The 23,765-nt window shown below is 43.1% G+C and overlaps 1 protein-coding gene across 1 annotated transcript in view; it reads left to right on the top strand.

Moving 5' to 3' along the window:
• The first annotated feature begins 1,175 nt into the window (after positions 1–1,175).
• Positions 1,176–23,765, top strand: part of LOC149456109 (major facilitator superfamily domain-containing protein 8-like) — an 85,466-nt gene continuing 62,876 nt past the window's right edge. Inside the window, exons 1-2 of the mRNA XM_089685501.1 lie at positions 1,176–1,447; positions 17,923–17,997. Coding sequence (XP_089541627.1) covers positions 1,408–1,447; positions 17,923–17,997 — 115 coding nt within the window. The 5' untranslated portion in view covers positions 1,176–1,407. The remainder of the gene's footprint in view (positions 1,448–17,922; positions 17,998–23,765) is intronic.

Here is a 23,765-nt window from a genome sequence, read left to right as displayed (position 1 = left end):
GGAAAGGAGGATCAGTCATCCCCACCGGTCCCCAGAGGGAGGACCATCTGTGGAGCTGGGGAAGGAGCTAGCCCAGCAGAAGGCCTGAGGGCAGCCACCAACCCAACCAGCTCACAGGAAAGGACTGAGCAATCTTGCACCCCCTGGGCCAGACACGGGGCAGAGGGCATTCTGGTGGGAAACCTTACTAGCTCCATACCAGGACTGTTAACCCTTTCAGGTAACAGCCACTGGATCCCCTTTCCTAGGGATTTCCTCTATATAGCTGGATGATAAGAGGAGTCATGTAGGGTCTGGGGTGGTACGCCAGGAAAGGCTAGAGAGATGGAAGGTCTATCCTTGGACTTGTACATGTTGGCATGAAGTTGTCCTCATTTTACTGTTCCTTGGGCATCCCATACACCCCTTACCCTAGCCAAGTTCAATACCCTTAATAAAACATAAAAAACACACTCACGGACTGTTTACTGTCTCCAGTGTGCAAGTGTTAAAGAAAATGCATGTTGCCTAGCTGTGCAGGACTATTGGGGACCCCAAACATCAGCAACTCCTAAGGGGGTAGTGCTATACTTCTATTAAATCTCGTGGATGTGGTGCACTTTCTGAAAGCATACCAAAACTGCTGCATTGTTTTAGGTTGAGGGCCACATCAGAGGGTTCCGAGGATCACATGTTGAGCACCCCAAACAACCCAAAATCCAGGCTATCCTATGGGCACAGTTCACACCATTACAGTGCAAAAAATGTACAGCATGCTGCATTTCTCCACACTGCAAATGCACAAAAACACATGCAAATGCATGTAAAAAACACACGGCAATGCAGTGCACCCAAAAAATCCACAAAAAGAAGAAACAACTTCACAGGATAAACACGGATAGAAAACTGCAAGTAAACGTGCATCAAATGCATGCAAATGTGGATGAAAGATTTTTGCTGGAAGCAAATTGATTCCCACAGGCAGCACACAAACTTTACCACTCAATTTTTGACACAAGAAGCTCTGAGTTTGGAGACACATCAGTCTGCTACACATTTGTATTTAGTGTGCATTCAGATGTGGCCATCCCTGGGCAGCTGCACCAATTATGTCTCCTTCGTGTCTTTGTCACACGCCTAATAAAGTTGTCGTTGCTCAAACAGTGAGCACTTGAGAGCATAGGGCAGCAGGGAAATGGGAGGAGCCAGCATGATCCTGGGATCAGATGGAGCAGACAAGACAGTGCAGGGATTGTTTACATGGTGTGATGAGAGGGCAGCAGGCACGCTGTGCACGATCTGTCATATATTAGTGGGCTAATAAACAGTGACAAGTATTGCTTGTGCTAAGGCTGCATGTACTGTAGAAGAGGCTGGAGGCATCGAGCTATTATTGAAGATGAGAAAGAATAATAAAATATCCTATTAATGGAGGCAGAACACATGGATCCCCAGGCAGATAATGACAGTAAGATGGAATGTACTTTCTTTTGGCTGCTCTCAGCTACAATCCTCTTTATCCATGACCCCATCTGAATTCTGAATGTGTTCCACTTCTGTATACAGGCACATCTTATCTTACCCGGAATGATTTTTTTTTTGTAGAAAATAGAGATTGAAAAATGTGCCCTACTAAACAACCATGAAACAGGATTAGTGTGATTACGGGTGCATGGTAGACGTGTGTGTCTGCTGAAATTTCAGATGGCGGTGTGCAGAACAACCTGAATTTGCTGACCTTACAGAACGAAACTGATGTCTGGTTGCTATGGCTTTTATCGCTTTGCACACCCAGTTAGATCATGTATTGGATTCATTTTCCTATGGGTGTGTGGTTTGTACTAGGAAATCAGTGTCACCAGCACTGTCATGAAACAGGAGTGAATGTTTTTTTTTTTCTCTTCAAAGTTTCAAAACTTGTATATTTAGACCAATGTCACACTGCTGAACTGCGGTTTGGCCGCAGTGCAGGAGTACCTGCAGCTTTTGTGCCATTAGGTGCCCAGTCATACCAGTGTGATTTGCGTATTGAAATCACATCTAATGAATGTCAGTGACTTAAAGGATAAGTTCACCTTTTGGACAAAAATAATGCACAGGTAAAAAAATGTGCATTTTTGATTTTTGTCCAAAGTAGCCTGGGAAGCATTGCACCAGCGATCAGTAGATTACTGATGCCATGCAGGTCTCCTGCAGACCTGTCAGAATATCTGCTTGCTGTACGGGATGTACAGTCAAGCAGATATACTGACAGGACGCTTCAATGAGCTGCCACGGTGCTCCACAGTACTGCGGTAGTTCATGGAAAACTACAAGCCTACAGCTGCTAAGGCTGCCAAGACTTGTAGTTCATTCATTCACGGAAGTCCATGAATGAATGACGTGGCTGACTGGACAGAGGCCCGTGTGGCCGCGCTGTATTTATATCTGACAGTACGGGAAGACTTCTCCCTGTACTATCGATCAGAGGGAGAGGGGGGTGGGCGTGGGTGCGGCTATGGGAACAAGTTACATGTTCCAAAGGTGGACTTTTCCACTAGCATGCAATATTTTTTTTTTTTTTTTTTTTTTTTTAAAGTAGTTCTTGCATTACTTTTACCTGCAGTTTTTTTGCGATTTCACATACATAGAATATAATGGAAATCGCACTGCAAATTGCAAGAAATCGTTGAAACTCTTCACAAGTAGCAATACAATCTACTGAAATTGCGCTAAAATTGCACACAAATCGCAGCGGTGTGACCGATGACTTACCCGCAGTTCCCCACTAATTTATTAGATTGTGTATTTTCTAAAAGCACTCCAGAGATGCAGCATTCAAAACCCCATTAGTTTTTTTCTAGTTAGGGCCCCTTTCTGCAGCATGCAAGACTTTGGAGAACGCTTTCATAAAACGCACCAAAAACACATAATCTAACTGAAAGTCAATAGGAAACAGTGGGTACCTGCATACAGCCAAACTGCAGCACAACAGTGTGAAACCAGCCTTACCCTAAGTTCACCCAGTGCATTTTTTGCAAAGGGTCAGGGTATAGCTGTCATTCGGCTATAGCGCGGTAGGGAAGTGGTTAAAGCAGAACTCCAGCCAAACTGTTAAATTAAGAGTCAAAGGGTTGTAACCTCAGTCTTTTTTATGGCTATCTGTTTTTGTTGCAATTGTAATCTGCTGAAACATGCTAAGTCTCCTAGGATCAGTTTAGAAAAACATATTATTTTGGTCCCTGGTGGCTTCACTTAATGGTTTGTCTGTAATGTGATTTTGGAAAAGGTATAATAAAGGTAAATATTAGAGATGCACCGAAATTTCAGCGGCCGAAACATATCAGCCGAAAATAGCCCTATCGACATTTTGCACATCACGACATCACTGCCGGTTCTTAAATCGAATTACTCGCTTTTTTTCCCGTTCACTATAGCTCTGAAAAGGAGCTGTCATTCTCCCCTCCACTAAAGGAAAGTAAGGGGCGGGGTTACTGAGTAAGGTCACTGGTGACACCCCCCCTTCTCTTATTTCCTTTAGCGGCTATGATGAAGGGGAAAAAAGCTGGTAATCACATTTAAAACCAGCAATGACATATAGGAACAGCCAGTGAGGGAGCCTGAATGATTACACTGCTCCCTCACTATATACACTGCTCTTCTCCTGCCCCCTCCTTTCACACACTGCCCCACCCCCTCCCCACTACAAAGAGGACCTGTCACTCATATGCTATCACATTGGGGACTATTGGTCCCCGATGTGATAGCAATTAAATCATAAGTTATAAAAAATAAAAATACACAAGTTAAAAATAAAAATACATTTGAGCCTCCCCACCACTACATACGCAGACAATTCAGTTTCGGTTTTCGGCCACTTGCATTCTGAATTTTCGATATTAGTTTTGGCACCAGAATTTCTATCTTGGTGCACGACTAATAAATATGTGGCCAAGGTGACCTGTATGAAGCATGCCGTCGATTGAGAGATGACCAGTGTCATCACCGGCACAGCTAGAGTAAATATCTCCTAAACAGCGCATGTTTAGGAGATATTTACTGTACCTACAGGTAAGTCTTATTATAGGCTTACCTGTAGCATACCTCCAAACTTTTTGGGATGGGAACGAGGGACAAGTATTAGCAGAAGTATGTAGGCATAGGACACACCCCCTTAAAAGGAGAGTTATATAAAAAAATATTAGTTAAACCCTTTGATAAAGTTAAACCCTTTGATAAAGTCAGGTGACGAAACGCGTCAGTGGGCTGCACGACAATTCTTGTAACAGGCATCCACCTCACATTCCCCTACGGAAGTGACGTACCGCTCGTGAGCAGCAAGGAGGATCGGGTGAGACGCTGTCTATACAATATACCGTTACTTTCTGAGGATATTGTGGATGTTGGGCATGCTTGTACTTTTACTATGTGAGTTCATTACAGCTTATATAATAAATTGATTTTAGCGGTATTACACTACAAGCTCTCTTTGATTGCCTTTCCTTGTGACTGAGCAATTGATTTAGTTGCCTTTAATTGCTGAGGGGCTAATTGATTGAGGAGCCTTATTACGTTTGACACTCACCACAAGCATGATTGCCTACCAAGTTTAGATGGGCCACTGAATTGGGGGAGGCTTTTCTCTGGAGCATGTGGTGACACTGGAGTGAAGTTTTTTTTTTTTGGCAAAAGTGGAAATAAACTTATTTGATCAGGTGGTGATTCAGTGGATCAGTACTTTTCATTTAACTACACTGCTCAAAAAATTAAAGGAACGCTTTGAAAACATATCAGATCTCAGTGGGGAAAAATATCATGCTGGAAATCTATACTGACATGGACTGGGTAATGTGTTAGGAATGTAAGGATGCGCCATTGTTTTATGGAAATGAAAATTATCAACCTATAGAGGACTGAATTCAAAAGACACCCCAAAAATCAAAGTGAAAAAATTATGCAGCAGGCAAGTCCATTTTGCTGAAATTTCATTGCAGCAACTCAAAATTGTATTCAGTAGTTTGTATGGCCCCCACGTACTTGTATGCATGCCTGACTACGTCGGGACATGCTCCTAATGATACAACGGATGGTGTCCTGAGGTATTTCCTCCCAGATCTAGACCATGGCATCACTGAGCTCCTGGACAGCCTGAAGTGCAACCTGGCGTAGTCAGATGGACCGAAACATGATATCCCAGAGGTGTTCTATTGAATTTAGGTCAGGAGAGTGCGAGGGTCATTCAATGGAATAAATTCTTTCATCCTCCAGTAACTGCCTGCATACTTACCACATGAGGACCGGCATTGTCATGCACCAGGAGGAACCCAGGACCCACTGCAGCAGCATAGGGTCTGACAATGGGCCCAAGGATTTCATCCCGATATCTAATGGCAGTCCGGGTGCCCTTGTCTAGCCTGTAGAGGTCTGTGCATCCCTCCATGGATATGCCTCCCCAGACCATCACTGACCCACCACCAAAACGGTCAGGTGAATGATGTTACAGGCAGGATAACATTCTCCATGGCTTCTCCACACCCTATCACATCTGTCACATGTGCTCAGGGTGAACCTGCTCTCATCTGTGAAAAGCACAGGGCGACAGTGGCAGACCTGTGAATTCTGTTGTTCAATGGCAAAAACCAATCGAGCTCTATGGTGCTGGGCAGTGAGCACAGGGCCCACTAGAGGACGTTGGGTCATCAGGCCTCCCTCATGAAATCTGTTTCTGATTGTTTGGTCAGAGATACTCACACCGGTGGCCTGCTGGAGGTCATTTTGTAGGGCTCTGGCAGTGCTCATCTGGTTCCTCCTTGCACAAAGGAGCAGATACCGGTCCTGCCGATGGGTTAAGAAACTTCTACGGCCTTGGAAAGCTCTCCCAAAATAACTGCCTGTCCCCTGGATTCTCCTCCATCCTCTTCAGACTGTTTTGGGAGACACAACAAACCTTCTGTCAATGGCACGTATTGATGTGCCATCCTGGAGGAGGTGGACTGCCTGTGCAACCTCTGTAGGGTCCAGGTATTGCCTCATGCTACCAGTAGTGACAATGACCCTAGCCAAATGCAAAACTAGAAAAAAACAGTCAGAAAAGATGAGAATTGGGGAAAAAAATGTCAGTGGCCTCCACCTGTAAAACCATTCCTGTTTTAGGGGTTGTCGCATTGTTGCCCATCTAGTGCACCTGTTGTTAATTTCATTAACACCAAAGCAGCTGAAACTGATTAACAACCCCCTCTGCTACTTAACCAGATTAATATCCCAGGAGTTTAATTGACTTGATGCTATACTCTGATTAAAAAGTGTTCCTTTAATTTTTTTGAGCAGTGTATATTTTATATAACATTTCTTTTGGTGGACTTATATGAAGCATTTTATGTGTTTGATGAATTAGACTTTTACTGATGCAATTTACTGATTTGTTTTTTTAAATGTATTTATATGTTGTAGCACATGTATTTTATTGCATGTTATTTTATGCCACATTGATATATTTTGTTTGTTGCGCTGCCTTCACTAATCAAGTTAAACCCACAAGTGCTTTTTTTTACCACTAGTATTCCTTACACTGGCTTTTTAAATTTACAAATGCAACAATTTAGAAACTGGATGAAAGATTTGGCACTGTGAAACACTTTTTGAAAGATAAAACAGAGGAACTTTGTTCCAAATCAGGGACAGTCCCTCAAAATAAAGTTGGGAGCTATGCTGTAGGTACTGTATGAATCATTAAAAGGCCTTTGCAACCAGTTTAAAATCTTAGGGAATTGTGTGTATTTGTCACTGTCATGTAGAATTTGTTGCTAGATTTAACCCTTTCTCTGGCAGAACCACAATTGTTTAAAAAATCATTTTAGGCCTGGATATTACTTAAAAGCCCCAAGCTTTATCCCTGAAAAATAAAATGGTGGTAGTTTAAATTTGTTATGTCACATAATATTTGTGCAACGGTTTATCAAGCAAACATTTTTTGTAAAAAAATACACTAAACTTCATTTTAGGGCACACAAATGTAATAACTAATATTTTGTAAATGATGAATGATGAAGGTATGCTGAATAGATGCCTAACATGTCAAGCGGAACTAAACCCTCCTATTAGGGTTGATTTATGAAATCAATGGACCTGTGTGCAGGATTATAATCTGGGCCTTATTGCTAAATAAAAAAATATGTGGTGTGCTTAGTGTACTGAAGTGAAGAGTGGGCATGGTTTTCGTGCGAGGGGTGTTAGGATTCTAAAAGATCTCTTGTACCCATAAAATATGCTTAGGTTGCTGTACCATAAATAAGAGTCCTACAAACATGTATAAACTTCAGAACAATACTTTTGTAACCACTTGCCTACTTGGCAGTTTTACCCCCTTCGTACCCAGGCCAATTTTCAGCTTTGCGTGGTCATGCAACACTGTACCCATATGAAATTTTAATCATTTGTTTCACACAAATAGAGCTTTCTTTGGTGGTAGTTAATCACCACTGTTTTTGTTTTTGTTTTTTGCTAAACAAACAAAAGAAGACTGAAAATTTTTGAAAAAAATAAAGTTTTTCTTAGTTTCTAGTATAAAATTTAGCAAACAGGGACATTTTCTCCTTCACTGATATGTGTTGAGGCAGCACTGATGGGCATTTTCTCCTTCACTGATATGTGTTGAGGCAGCACTGATGGGCACTGATGAGGCAGCATTGGTGGACATTGATGAGGAGGCACTGATGAGGCAGCACTGATGAGGCAGCACTAATGGGCACTAATAGGCAGCACTGAATGGCAATGATAGATGGCACAGATTGGCAGCACTGACGGGCACTTTTGGGGCTGCATTGATAATCGGGTCATTGATGATCAGTGCCCTGATTATCAATGTAGATGTCTCCTTTAACACTTGCCAGTTATCTGCAGTAGTCTCCTCACACCTGAGGAAAGTGTTGCCAATAACTGGCAAGTGTGTTTTCATTGTGATTGGACACAGCTGATCATGTGGTAAGAGGCCGCTGTGATTGGCCCTTTACCATGTCATGTGATTCACTGTATCTGAAGGGCACAGTGATCACAGCGCTGGGGGCGTGGTTCTGGGAGGACATCATATGACGTCCTCCCAGAACTGGACGACCGCGCTGTAGCCGTCATTTGACTTTAGCGAGGTCAACAAGTGGTTAAGAAATAAAACTGCCATAGAGTTGATTTTGTACATTTTTGTACAATGTAGAATATAGTATGCATAATGGAGGAGTCTTCAATGTACAATATATGCAGGGTTTACCAACCTTTTTACATTGGGGGAATCCTTGGTAAAAAGTTTGATATTGTGGGGAACCCTGGAAATAGTTTGCATCCCCAATGCAAATTGCATGGAAGGCACAGCAATGCACGTTACATGCTAGGCACAGCAATGCTTGTTACACGGAAGGCACAGCAGGGTACATTATTATTACAATACAGTTCAATACAGAAGGAATAGGAGGGCCCTGGTCAAGGAGCTTACAGTCTAAATTACTTGGAAGGCACAACAATGCAGGTTACATGGAAGGCACAGCAGGACATATTACATGGAAGGCACAGGCAATGCAGGTTACATGGAAGGCAGAGGCAATGCAGGTTACATGGAAGGCACAGCTGATCGTGGCAGCAGCTGAGACCTGCCTCATCCATGTGTGCAGCCAGAAACAGCTATCTAAACAGCTATATAAACAGCATTTTTGTATTAGCGTTTAACAGTTTTTTTGCATTTGCATTTTTTAGGATGTTTTAGGTTTTTTTTGGCCAAAAAAAAGTCCAACAACTCTTGGTTTGCCGCAATTTAATGCGTTTTACTACCTTTTGCAGCGTTAGAGCATTTTTACAACTAAAAAACTCCTCTAGAAACTCACTAGTTCTGGGGGGTTTTTCCAGCCAAAAAACGCCCCTGCCGAAAAACATTTATTACAGTCTGTGTGATGGACACTTAGGATAACATGCTGGGGAATTTACTGGCTGTAGAAAAACACGTCAAAAGCCAAAAATAGCAGCTGTAAAAACGTCTACTGTGCATGAGGACGAACTCTCTTAGGAAACAATTTTGGGGCAATTAAATGTATTGATCTGTGTTTTAGCACAGCTGTAAAATGCATATCAGTGGAAAGACATCTGTAAAACCATAATTTCCAGTGTGTCCTATTCACAACATAATGCTGTGTTGCCCTGCGTTGTGCTAAAATGCAACATATATGCATTTTATTGTGACGGATATAAGTGGATGTAAGCAGATGTCAACACAATGCACAGGATATCCTGTGAAAATGCAATATGCCTTAACGTAAGCTAAAATGCATGTCAACAGATGGCAAAATGTATGTCCGTGCACGACTAAAATGGATGGAAATGTACATCCATTGTGTATACATTTTAGCGCAAGTCAAAGTGGATTGGCCCTTAAAGCGGAACTAAACCTATCAATTTAACAGTTTCAAAAACAGTTACTTTCCCTATGTGTGCTAGGAATGTAACTGTCACATTTTCTTGTGTCTCAACCAAACTGTCAAACCATAAAATGGCTGGTGTCATAACTGATCACATGTGCAGCATCATGGCAGTTAAAGATAAATACAGATGCTAACATGGCAGCTTCCTTGGCTGAAAATGATATAAGGATTTAGTTCTGCTTTAAAGCAGGGCTAAAGGCAGTTTATACTCAACTTTCTGCAACAGTCCTGTCCCTCACCAGCACTGGCAATGTCTCCTGTGTAAATAAAAAATGCAGAGCTAATAAAATATCAACATAAAAGTCCAAATAATTCTCAAGTGAATGAGACAGGTTGCAGAAGAAGATTCGGGCGTCATATACCGTCACCAAAACACCTGAATAGATAAGCCCCTTACCGGACTGTCAGGAATGGACTCGCCAATGGTGGTGGGACTCACCTGCCTTGTGGGCTGCAGTACCAAGGCTGGCCAGCGGGTGCTCTCTGCAGCCAGAATCTCACTCCTGCAATCAAGCCATCACCTGAGGCTGATTGCAGGAGGTGTATTTAAGCAGGACAAGGCCTGTGATCAGTGCCTTGGTGTATTGCTCCCTTGTGCCCTGTATCCTGAATCCTACCTGTTTGACTCTCTGCTTTGATCCTGACTCCGCTTGAACTCTGCCTGTACCGACCTCGGCTACTCCTGACCACTTTCCTGCCTGCTCCTTGTACCTTGTCTGCCCATTAGCTACCGACCCGGCCTGCCCAACTACGTTTGGTGCTGTACATATTGTTATCTGTTGGAGGTTTGGTTTTGTTTGCACTGTGTTTATGTTTAACCTTGCACTGCGTTTATGTATTGTTTAGCCTTTAATAAATTGTATTGTTTTATACTATACCTGAAGTCTGCGTTTCCCTGTGTCGGTCCACACATCTTTGGTCATACACGGATCCTTGACATTACACCAAGGCCAGGCCTGACCAGAAGTGGCTGCACAGGGAAGCCATCTTGGCTTGTTGTTGTGAAGGATGCATCCTGAGGAGGTTGTGTACTTGTATCTGCTAGTCTTAGATGACAGAGAATATGCCTATCAGACTCTGCAGGAGTATGCCAGGGATCAGCTGCTAGAGTGCATACGGGTCGCTCATTCCCTAGTAGATCAGGGCACGGAGTTCTCTGAGGTGCAACCATTGATTCAGGCTTGTGCTGAGTTGGCTTCATCTAGTACCCCTGAAAGCAGAAATTACTTTTTCCCACCATTCAGTACGGATCAAATAGAATCACTGGTCTGGTTGTTGGAGGATGATCCGGATTGTTTCTTGGAGCATTATTCAGCATGTTCACCACATGTGCTAGTGGTGAACAAAAACAGACAAGGGCGCACTCTCATCGTGCATTACCGTGGAGACCCACGTATTTATTAAATGAAACAGAAATATACTCACAACTCACCAACGAGAATAAAAAAACAGAGTGGTCCGCAACAACAGCGGATGCAATGCTGTGCCCTTGGTGTGTATTTGCTGACGCGCTTCGGGAGACGAACTCCCTTCCTCAGAGCTCGTGCTAGTGGATTGTATAAACGCAGTGCAGTCTTTGGTCAGACAGGCTTTGTGTAAGCTGAGCTTTGTTCAACCAATACTACAGTCCTGGTCAGACTTGCTACACCCAGCCTCAGTCAGCTTTCAACAACCCAGTCCTGCTTCTAATCATTCCTCTGCTCAAAGCTCTCTTCCTCCATTTTCCACTGCACCTCCAGTTACAGCCCAGTATACACTATCTACCACATGTCAGTCCCCTGTTCCCACTCCCTGCATCTACCCTGCCTTTAACCCTTAAAGAAGTCCTCTGTAGAGGCTGCTCCCTCCCCTGTCCCATCCTCCAGCTCTTCTCTGTCCTCAGCTGCTTCCTCTGTTTACAGACCTGCATTTACTTGCAGTGCTTCAGTAACTAAATCTAAGAAGAAGCGAAAATTCTTTCCAACCAGCACCATTCTGCCAGTATCCAAATCAGTCAGCCTGCCGTTTGAAAACCTGCCTTCTGTTGTCCCGCCTGATGACCCAGTGTCCGCTACCCAGCCTGATGATCCCATCCAGCCCGATGATCCTATCCCGCCTGATGGCCCGGTGCCTGCTGCCTCGCCTGATGGCCCGGTGCCTGCTGCCTCGCCTGATGGCCCGGTGCCTGCTGCCTCGGTGCCTGCTGCCTCGCCTGATGGCCCGGTGCCTGCTGCCTCGCCTGATGGCCCGGTGCCTGCTGCCTCGCCTGATGGCCAGTGCCTGCTGCCTCGCCTGATGGCCCGGTGCCTGCTGCCTCGCCTGATGGCCCGGTATCCGTAGTCCAGCTTGATGCCCCGGTGTCCGTAGTCCAGCTTGATGCCCCGGTGTCCGTAGTCCAGCTTGATGCCCCGGTGTCCGTAGTCCAGCTTGATGCCCCGTAGTCCTGCTAGATGACTCGGTGCCCGCTGTCGAGCTTGGTTTCACAGTGCCCACTGTTCTGCCAGATGACTCGGTGCCCGCTGTTCTGCCATATGACTCGGTGCCCGCTGTCGTGCCAGATGGCCCGGTGCCCGCTGTCGTGCCAGATGGCCCGGTGCCCGCTGCTCCGCCTGATGGCCCGCTGCTCCGCCTGATGGCCCGGTGCCTGCTGCCCCACCTGACGTGCCTCTGCCTGCTGCCCAGCCTGACGTGCCGGCTCCTGCTGCCCAGCCTGACGTACCGGCTCCTGATGCCCAGCCTGCTTCTGGAAATCCTGTGTCCAGCAACCTGCCTTCCTGCGGTCTCCTGCAAAAAGATAGGCCTATCAGCAGGAGACCCAGCCAATCGCTTGATTCCGGCAGTGGGATGTGCAGCCAGTTGCCGGACCCAGGCAGTGGAACATTTGGGCCATTACGGACTGTTTGGAGCATCCTGAGGCCGCTCCTTGAGGGGGGAGTACTGTCAGGAATGGACTCGCCAATGGTGGTGGGACTCACCTGCCTTGTGGGCTGCAGTACCAAGGCTGGCCAGCGGGTGCTCTCAGCAGCCAGAATCTCACTCCTGCAATCAAGCCATCACCTGAGGCTGATTGCAGGAGGTGTATTTAAGCAGGACCAGGCCTGTGATCAGTGCCTTGGTGTATTGCTCTCTTGTTCCCTGTATCCTGATCCTGTGTCCTGCCTGCTTGACTCTCTGCTTTGATCCTGACTCCACATGAACTCTGCCTGTACCGACCTCGGCTACTCCCGACCACTCTCCTGCCTGCTCCTTGTACCTTGTCTGCCCATTAGCTACCGACCCGGCCTGCACAACTACGTTTGGTGTTGTACATATTGTTATCTGTTGGAGGTTTGGTTTTGTTTGCACTGTGTTCGTTTAGCCTTGCACTGCGTTTTTATGTATTGTTTAGCCTTTAATAAATTGTATTGTTTTATACTATACCTGAAGTCTGCATTTCCCTGTGTCGGTCCACACATCTCTGGTCATACCCGGATCCTTGACACGGACGTTCAGACCGTACACTGGTCAATATACGCAGTAAATAGGAAATCACTGAAGCAAGTACTTTTTCACAAGGAATCCTCCTTTTAAGATGATGAATAGTTTTCCTCTTTAAAGATCTTCAAAAGCAGGAAAAACTCCCATCCGATAATCAAATAAGGGATTTAAAACAAAAGCAACTCATAGTGTAGTAATTCAGTAAAATTTTGACCAATTTAATAAAGGATCCACATGCATCAATCATTAAAACAACCAGCACTGAATGTGAAATGTTTCAAACCGAAAATATGGCCGCCGTCCCTCCAGAATGTGGTGACGTCACATGCCGAAGCTCCACCCAACGTGTTTCGTCATCAGGAAGACTTCTCCTGTGTACTGCCTTTCAGCCATCCTCATTGGCCAGCACAGGATGACGTAAAAAAATCAAACTTTCACTTTTTAATACTTGGTTGCAAATCCTTTGCAGTCAATTACAGCCTGAAGTCTGGAACGCATAGACATCACCAGACGCTGGGTTTCATCCCTGGTGATGCTCTGCCAGGCCTCTACTGCAACTGTCTTCAGTTCCTGCTTGTTCTTGGGGCATTTTCCCTTCAGTTTTGTCTTCAGCAAGTGAAATGCATGCTCAATCGGATTCAGGTCAGGTGATTGACTGGGCCATTGCATAACATTCCACTTCTTTCCCTTAAACTCTTTGGTTGCTTTTGCAGTATGCTTTGGGTCATTGTCCATCTGCACTGTGAAGCGGCGTCCAATGAGTTCTGAAGCATTTGGCTGAATATGAGCAGATAATATTGCCCGAAACACTTCAGAATTCATCCTGCTACTTTTGTCAGCAGTCACATCATCAATAAATACAAGAGAACCAGTTCCATTGGCAGCCATACATGCCCACGCCATGACACTACCACCACCATGCTTCACTGATGAGGTGGTATGCTTAGGATCATGAGCAGTTCCTTTCCTTCTCCATACTCGTCTCTTCCCATCACTCTGGTACAAGTTGATCTTGTTCTCATCTGTCCATAGGATGTTGTTCCAGAACTGTGAAGGCTTTTTTAGATGTCGTTTGGCAAACTCTAATCTGGCCTTCCTGTTTTTGAGGCTGGTTTACATCTTGTGGTGAACCCTCTGTATTCACTCTGGTGAAGTCTTCTCTTGATTGTTGACTTTGACACACATACACCTACCTCCTGGAGAGTATTCTTGATCTGGCCAACTGTTGTGAAGGGTGTTTTCTTCACCAGGGAAAGAATTCTTCGGTCATCCACCACAGTTGTTTTCCGTGGTCTTCCGGGTCTTTTGGTGTTGCTGAGCTCACCGGTGCGTTCCTTCTTTTTAAGAATGTTCCAAACAGTTGTTTTGGCCACGCCTAATGTTTTTGCTATCTCTCTGATGGGTTTGTTTTGTTTTTTCAGCCTAATGATGGCTTACTTCACTGATAGTGACAGCTCTTTGGATCTCATCTTGAGAGTTGACAGCAACAGATTCCAAATGCAAACAGGACACTTGAAATGAACTCTGGACCTTTTATCTGCTCGTAATTGGGATAATGAGGGAATAACACACACCTGACCATGGAACAGCTGAGAAGCCAATTGTCCCATTACTTTTGGTCCCTTAACAAGTGGGAGGCACATATGCAAACTGTTGTAGTTCCTACACTGTTCACCTGATTTGGATGTAAATACCCTCAAATTAAAGCTGACCGTCTGCAGTTAAAGCACATCTTGTTTGTTTCATTTCAAATCCATTGTGGTGGTGTATAGAGCCAAAAATGTTAGAATTGTGTCAATGTCCCAATATTTATGGACCTGACTGTATGTATGGATTACATGGGTTGTTCTTGACTTCTGGTGAAAATGTCTTGTCAATACACCTTTAGAAATCTATTTGCTGAGAAAAATGGTGATGTGTTCAATACTAATCTTACCCACTGTATATTATAGAGGTTGCTGATAAACTGAGATCTGCATCATTAAATAGAATTGGGAGCCACTGCCATTTTCTCTTACATCTTGGCCTTTATTAGAGGTCATGTAGTGTGTCCATGCAGGGCTAATAATCTTTGGAAATGTTGTATCACCTGGGCCAACCTACAGAGTGACTCATTAAGCAGATCGTTCTATCTTCAATATCCCCATTTAAAAGTGAAACGTGGTATTCATTTATCAAAGTATGAATGACCTGTAATAAATATTATAGCAATTAGCTTCAGCTTTGATAGCTGTGGTGTCATAGCATACCCTCGCCTCCGACGCTAGTATCTCTCAACACACAAGTGTAGCTTTTTATGTTCAGATTAAACTATGAGCGTGGGTTGAATAAATCATCAGCAAGAAAATATTGAAAATTCACCCACCCTTCTGTTCACTTACCTGTTATGCTATATTTGAAAGAAACTATTAGTGTACCAGAAATCTGCCTTTTATAATAGGTTGTCATGCGAGAACATGACGCTAAAATAAGTCTGACAGTAGCCTACAGTAATTTTCTGTATTAATACGTGTCAAGGGGGCCTGTAAAAAAAACATTCCGCTTCCCCTTTTCCTGTCCCTTGTTCCGTTTTCCAATCTCTCCTCCCCCTTTTTTGTGTCTTTTTTTTTTTTTTTTTAAAACCACAAAAAGGGTGCAGGAGGTAACGTACACCGTGCTGTTTGGAGTGACCAACCCCTAGTTAGCTGGTGTGCTTGATTCTGTTAAAACAGGTCTTTAGATTGGCTCAGGTTTCCTCTTACAAATTATTCAGGTGAATACTTTATGGATGGTGTCATGCCTTTGCTGCTGTATGTTGGAGCCTCAATTTGGTCATATGTTGGCCATTGCTGTGTGTGATGTCTGTACTACAATATTTTGTTAAATGAAAAAAAAACCCCACAAAACAATCAGGGCACACTCTAGGAGCCCCGAGCCTGTAGAACTAATGAACCTCTGGCTCCACTGTTTGAATGTGTTCCCTGCTTGAATAGGTACTGTAACATACATGTGACATGATGTAACGTACATGTGACATAAATGTACAGATTTGAGTAGATTAAATTAATATTCAGTCCTTGTCATTGGGGGAAATGAGGTACTCAGACACAGAGGCTCATCAATTAGCACCCGAAAAGCCCGGCTTCCTGGATGTGACACCTACAGTGCTAAATAAGGTTTTGTCACCTTCTGGTGAAACTGGTTTAAAGGAAGTGGCTCCAGACATTTCGGCTTCATGACAGCAGGAGGTCTCTGATCTGTCTGGGGAGCTAAAAGTGTCTACATACATCAAAAGGGTATGTTTAATCTCTCATAAAAGCTAAAATATTAGTTGCAGAGAGATGAACATGCTCCCTTCTTGTAGGGCATTCTGTGCGCCACATCGACACCTAAAAATCATATTTGTGGATTAGGTAGAAGGCCAAGAAAATGCAGGAAATGGCTAAGTGGCGCTAGATCGTGACAGTCGAATGGTGATTGGTACTGTTGCGATCGGGCCGATGCGCTGGTTTAGGAAATCCAATCCCCGACTTGGTGTTTCAAGCCAGTCTTAGTCCGGTTGAACTTGGGCAGGTCAGCACCCAGAACATCCTTTGGGCAGGTACAGGGGCAGCCCTCATGGTCAGTTGGCTGAGGACTAATGTCCCGCCTACGTCCATATCCCCATAAATGGAGTACCCGGGCATTGGGGGATTTGCGATTCGTATGGAGCTGGTTCGATCGACCAACGGATTGCTATTTCTCCCTGACTTGCTCCAGTCGCAGGATAGATATTGGTAAAAGTTTTATCTCTGTTTTTTATTCCCTTTTTATTTTATAGTGAATAGTCATTTGTGTGTCTTCTTGTATTTTTTGTAACCTTTTATATTTTGTACATATTTTATGCATTGCCCACTTTCGGGAAATTAAATCTTAAAATTAATTAGTGACTTCTGTGTATTTAGGCACGTGCTCATATCTTCGGAGAGATTAGATTGGAGAAGATTAGATTGTATTGTATTTTAGTGCCTTTAAACGCTCGGTCAAGCTCATTGCCAATCTGTATGCAATTGCACTGTGTGTGGGCAGATTGCGTGCAGATTGTAAAAGGTAACAGATCTGCCAGACGGAGATCTGTGTGTGTGGGGTGTCCCAGCAGACCGTTCTGCGGATAAACTGTTGGGTGGTGGCAGGCTACCTTTTGTGGTGTGTCTGGTGTGGGTACAGTGGAAGAGTGATTAACATTGGAGTTCAAGCTGTGGGATAGCTGGAGGGACCTTAGAAGGGTGTGTAATTACTAAGCTGGTCCTCAACTCTAATCAGTGCATCAGCTTGTATATAAGATTTGTATCTGCCAGTGTGTGGTCGACCAGCTGGATTGGAGTGGAGTCTTCATCTGGTGGTGGCCAAAGGTAGTGCGGGCTGTGAAAGGGTATCACGGCTGATCTTATATTCGTTTTTATATATTCAAAATTAAGTCCCCTTTATTCCCTCATACCCCAAGTCATTCATTAAACCTAGACGAATAAAAAAAGAACAATATTGCTAATATTAATCAATAAGGTTTCACTTTTTATTTTATTGAAAAATGAAATACTAGTTGGTTGCTGTGGATAACATTTCCACCTATATTGTCATTTTCCTTTGGTTTCAAAGCTGGACTCCGGGAAAACCGCAAATTACTTTATATGGAAATAGTTTGGCATCAGAGACAGCTTGGTGAAATATTTTTTTCGTTGCAGTCAAGCAAAGCAGATGTCGCCTTACAGTTCCCAGCCAATGATCATATTGGTGATGTGGCAGCAGCAGAGTGATGAGCTCTGTTCTGTCCTGCTGTTAGCAGGTCCCTTGTCATGCTCCAGTTCCAATCCTCCTTCTAGGTTACTGTCCAACGAATTTGAGACCATGGCAAATTTAGGTACTTGTACCAGTTGCATTTAAAATACATGGTTAATATACAGTACATTAATTGGTCGTTTCACCCTGGAGTTCAGCTGTAATGAATAAGACTCAATGTCTCACTTGTTTTTTGATGACTGTGACCAGGCAAATGTATGATATTGATTACTATTCTTTTTCTTTCTACAAACAGATGCGCTCCAGAAAAAACAAAAGCGTACACATGTTGTTATTGGATTCATCTTTTTGCTCAGTGGCATTGAATATGGTCAGTAATGACATAGTAATACATATTACTTTACTGTAGACTTTCTAGTAATGAATGAAATGACTAAAAGGAATATGTGTATACATATATATGTGTGTATGTGTATATATATATGTGTGTGTGTGTGTGTGTGTGTGTGTGTATATGTATATGTATGTATATATATATATTTAAAAATATTATACGTTGGCCACACACTTTATTTCTTGTTCATTAAGAAGCACAGGATTCAGAGACTATTGGGTTATGCTGCCATCTAAAAGAGAATTTGGACACTGGCAATCAAAAAGAACAGTCCACTATGATCCCTCCCACTCCCAGAATGCCCCAGTTTCTTGCTAATGTTTTAGGTGGATGGAGGTGTAATAGTTATGCACATTAGACACATGAAAGCTGTATGCAACATCCATTTTTTTCATGTCCTGAGAAGGCATAGCACAGTGATCATGCCTCCTTCCTTCACCTTCAATTCATAGACTCCATAGCCTTAACTTGATAACATTTCAAAGAGCCTGTTATCTAAACTTAGGAACAGGAGACACCAGCACACAGGCCTTTGCAGGGCTGTAAACAGCTAATTGAAGTTCTGGAAGAATGTCTGGTAATTTCTGCTTACCATAAAGAAATCTACAGTTTAACACTTCCCTCTGACCTATTGTAAAACTGACAAAATCTTTCAGTTCTGTCACCCTTGGTTTGTAGAGCAATTAAAGCACCAGGAACACAAAGCGTGCCATAAAATGGGGATCAGGCTTGCCTTTTCAGAGATTCCCTGCCCAACTCAAAATTTTAACAACTACACACAATGGATGAAATCAGACAAGACCAAGACACATCAAAATTTAGTAAATATTTGAATTGGGACTATCATATCAGACAAATCAAGATCATACATAACTAAGCTATACTATACAGAAGGTAAGATAGCAGTCAGATACCTCCTGGGTGGAATCCTTTCTGAGATATCCTGTGTTTAGTATCCCTGGACACAAAATTCAATGCCAAAGTTTCCAGAATGCAACCTGTACATTTTGGAAGATTTTAATATTCATATAAAACTGTGTGTGACACCCCCATGGCTACCCCTCAGCCACTTAATTGGTCAGATGGTCTCTGACAACACCCCCTTGATATCAGAGGAAAAGAGACTGCTCCAAAAGTGGACAGCTCACGTGTACCATCAACCAAGGAACATCTGTCAAGTTATGAGAGCCAATAACACCATTATTTGCACCACTTTATCCTTTTCATTATTAAACTATATTTTGTGAAGAACTGAAACTGTCTAAATGCGCTAATGCAAGCTAAAATAATCCCTGTCTCTTGAAGAGTGCTACAGTAGCATAATCCTCTGAATATATGTGTCTGTGGTGACAGTGTATATAAAGATGTTTATTTTTCATAATTGTAATTGCTAATCTTGTGAGATTTACTGTAACTGATTTTTGGTAAAGCAGGTGGTGGCAGTTTTAAAATTTAATTGCTTAGTTAACTTAACCCAGTGACAACCACTCTGTGTGTTGGCACTTAGATTGTGGTTCCGCTAGCTGGAAAATCTGTGTGCAGGGTGTGACTGAGAGTGTCATTGTTGCAAGTGATAGTGTGGTGTGAGGTAGACCAGTCTTTTGTCACAAGTTGGTAAAAAGAGCAATGGTAGGACGGCCGTGTTCATCACAGGATGCATGTTCTTTACTTAGAAAAATGTTACTATTTCTGCTGCATTGCTTCACCCAAGATTCTTCTACAGACTATTTTAGTAGATTTTTGTATGCAGCTATCCAGACAAGCGTATCCTCAGCAATAGCTTAGAGGCCACACCCAGAACCTGCTGGACTAGATAATTGTGGGGCTAACCAGACACTGCACTCCATGAAGTCTTGCTTAGCTGTATCAAGCATAGTAAATCAATACAAATTTCCAATAAATATATAAAAAAAAATCAATATTAATAAACTTGTGAAAAACAGAAAATCGTATGAAATCAAAATGTCATCCCATTGTGCTCATCATAAAAAAAAAATATTTAATATAAAAAATATAATATATATAAAAATTGATCAGTCTTCAATGAAAAAAATATATGTGACTTTTCCCAGTGAATCAAATCAATAATTCCAGGTGACTTCCTTAGTGAGTATAAGATGTGCGCTCACCTCCAGATTAGCCTGTAACAGGCTAATAACGCTTTTTGTCCACTCAATGGGACTGATGTTTATTGCACCATATGAAGAGTGGTGGGTCCCTCTCAGGCTGCTTCCCGTCTCCTACTCCTGCTGGGATCTTACTCTTATACTGCTTATCTCCAGCTTTCCTTTCCTTGGCAGGTGCCCTCAGTGGAAAGAAAATTACCAAAAATAGTGCTTTATCTTTTTTAAAAAACAGTGCTTTATTTAAGTATCAGTAGCACTCACATTTAAATATTGTAAAAAACACTTTTATATCACCAACAATTTTGTGACTTTTCCCAGTGATTCAAATCTAATCAGTAATTCCAGGTGACTTCCTTAATGAGTGTAAGATGTGCGCTCACCTCCAGATTAGCCTGTAACAGGCTAATAACGCTTTTTGTCCACTCAATGGGACTGATGTTTGTTGCACCATATAAAGAGTGGTGGTTCCTTCTCAGGCTGATTCCCGTCTCCTATTCCTGCTGGGATCTCCCTCTTATACTGCTTATCTCCTGCTTTCCTTTCCTTGGCAAGTGCCCTCAGTGGAAAGAAAATTGCCAAAAAATAGTGCTTTATCTATTTTAAAAAACAGTGCTTTATTAAAGTACCAGTTGCACTCACATTTAAATAGTGTAAAAAATGCTTTTATATCACCAAACAATACATCAACAGCATGCCAAACACTCCCTGCCTTGTGTAGACCTGTCGTCCTCGAATGGCCAGTGACGTCGTAGCCCCTCCCCTACGCATTACACCGCTGGTCACGCGGCTTCATCAGGGGGTTGTGATTGCAGTCACGTGGTGTAACGCGTAGGGGAGGGGCTACGACGTCACTGGCCATTCGAGGATGACAGGTCTACACAAGGCAGGCAGTGTTTGGCAAAGCACTGATCAGCAGGTTTCTGTGCAGTCCTTACAGGTCTTGTAGATCAAGGGGTTATCAACCAAGTTTCCAAAAAAATATGGCCAAGAAAGGTTTCATTAGTTTTTCTTCAACATTTTTGCTATTCACAGTTCCAAGACCAGAAGGGGGTATACACCCCATTTTTGAATCTCAAGGCCCTAAAATTCTGCAGTCCACCAAGTCTGTCAGCTTCCCTCCATCAGGGGGACTTTTTGGTCTCTGTGGACATCAAGCATGCATACTTGCATGTTCCCATTTTTTCAGTGCTTCCTATGCTTGGCTGTGGTCTCCAGCTCTTCCAGTTCATGGCCCTGCCATTTAACCTGTGTTCTGCCTCCCTCAGTGTTTAACAAGAGTTTGGCCCCTGTGCTTGTTTTGTTACTCTCCCTCTGCTTGTTTTGTTACCCTCCCAAAGCATCTCCATTGTGGAATATATGAATAACTTTCTGTTGAAGGAGCAGTCGATATAAGCCCTGACCAACAATGTGGTGTCGACTGTTCAGACCTTTAAAAAGGTTTGGTTGAATTCTGAATCTTAAAATGTCAGTGTTAAGGCCAAGTCATCACTTGGAGTATCCGGGTTTTATCCTAGACACAGTTCAAGATTTCTTGTTTCCCAAGAGAAACTTCAAACTGTTCACTCCCAGACGTAGACTAATCAGTTCAAGAGTCCCCCAGATCTTTGCTTCTGCATGAGAGTCCTGAGGCTGATGGAAGCCTCATTCAAGGCAATCCCATTTGCTCTGTTCCACTTTAAAACTTTACAACTCAGCATCCTGTCATTGGAGGACAAATTGGTTAATTCTTGGACAAACTAATTTGCCTGATACCGAAGACTAGGTTGCATCTGACCTGGTGGCTCAGGAATCCAGCTTTGGAGATGGGTAAATTGGCCCCTCTAAACTCTTGGAAAATCCCTACAATGAATGCTACCCTGAGAGACTCTGTGTAATTTGGTTGTCCATACAGCGCTGGTCATCCTGAGTGTAGGATCATCTGATCAGGATCCAGTAGGACAATGCCGGAACATTAACCTAGACATCTTTCTATGGCAAGAGAAGTAGACAGTATTATCTCTTGGCCTAAAGATTACCTCCCAGCCTTTACCAGCTGCCGTTTTGAACTCCCATGAGTGGACAATTGATAGGCAGACTTCCTGAGCCTGGGTGAATGGGTCCTGCACTCAGAGGTGTTTCAGGTCCTGCTGGGGATGCTGGATGTGGACATCCTGGCCTGAAGATTCAACAACAAACTGCATAGGATTGACTACAGGTACAGAAATTCTATTCCAGTGGATGCTCTGGCGGCTGTATGGGATAAGTACATCCTGATGTACACCTTACTTCCCCTAAAACTCCTTCTGCATCTGCTGTGCAGGATTGAAACCAGTAATACTCCTAGGTTTGGATTGGTCCAGGCAGATGTGGCAATCTGAGTTTATCAGACTCCTGACAGATACTCCATGGGCTTTGTCAGTTTATCAGAATCTTCTGTCCCAAGGACCAGTTTACCATCCTGCTTCACAGTCACTGGCTTTAGCGGCATTGCTGTTGGAGCTCACGTTTTTAGGACTGGAGTCTCTCTAAACTGGTGATCTTCATGAAGTTAAGAGTCAGGAAGTTCACTTCCTGCAAGGTCTACCATCACACATGGAACACATACTTCACTTAAAGTGATACTAAACCCAGGACCCTGCATTCACTATATCTTGTGACTTCAGCAGAGCACTGGTTAAAGCTTGTAGGAGGAGTTTTCATTCTGCTCTAGGAGGATGTGAAACCCCTGACTTTCTGTCTGGACAGTGCTGATTGGCCCTTCGCTGATCACATGCACTCTCCCAAGAAAAACAAACAAACCTCTCTAGCAATACACACCAAACTGAGCATGTGCATGTGACTATGGATTCAGGCTGTATCAGGTGGTCATTTCAACAAGAGGTGGGGCAGAGAAGAAAGGATCAAACAGCCTTTTTACACAATGCAGAGGATTAGCCCCTTCGGTTCCACAGTGAGTATAACAAGCATGATTTACTGTATATACAGACTGATTTTACTGTTGTGGGTTAAGTAATTTAATAACTTTAATGCAAGGAAAAAAGCTTTTTAAAATAATATTCTGTGGGATGAAACCTGCCTTTTTCTACATTTAGGCAGCACTCCGCAATTAGTACTGAGTACCATGAAGGATCAGATCTCAGTGCTTTTCTTATCATAAAATCCTTTTTTCTTGGAGTTCATCCAGGGACTCAGTTCACATCCCACTGTGTCTATGATCGTGTTTTTGTTTTGCTCTTCTTCAAAACTGATGCATGCTGGTAGAGGAAGGGTTTTTTGTTTGCCAGCATCCAAATCCTCCTATAGGCAGAAGTATAACTAAATAGTCTCTGAATCCTATGTTCTTCAGTGAACTCCAAGATAAGGATTTCATGGTGGATACAAAAATCCCATTTTTATATTCCGAGATATTCTGTTCATTAAAGGTACAAGTGAAAAAGAAACTGTATTTTGGGCAAATATACATTTAGGCACATGGTTACATAATGCTCATTGATTTTTTACCTGTAAATTCCCCATGTATACATTTTGTTTAGTGTATGGCAAACGTTGCTTTGATAATTAAAAATGACATCTGCTTGGAGACTTATTAACTTTTATATGGAAGTGTACTGTATAAAGAATTGATTTCATGTTTTTGTT

This window comes from Staurois parvus, unplaced genomic scaffold (genome assembly GCF_062004578.1).
Source record: "Staurois parvus isolate SC_StPar_1 unplaced genomic scaffold, SC_StPar_1.0 ptg000376l, whole genome shotgun sequence".
In the NCBI taxonomy this organism is placed as follows: Eukaryota; Metazoa; Chordata; class Amphibia; order Anura; family Ranidae; genus Staurois; species Staurois parvus.
Note: the sequence above shows the minus strand (reverse complement) of the source record. Positions and strands in the feature narration are given on the sequence as shown.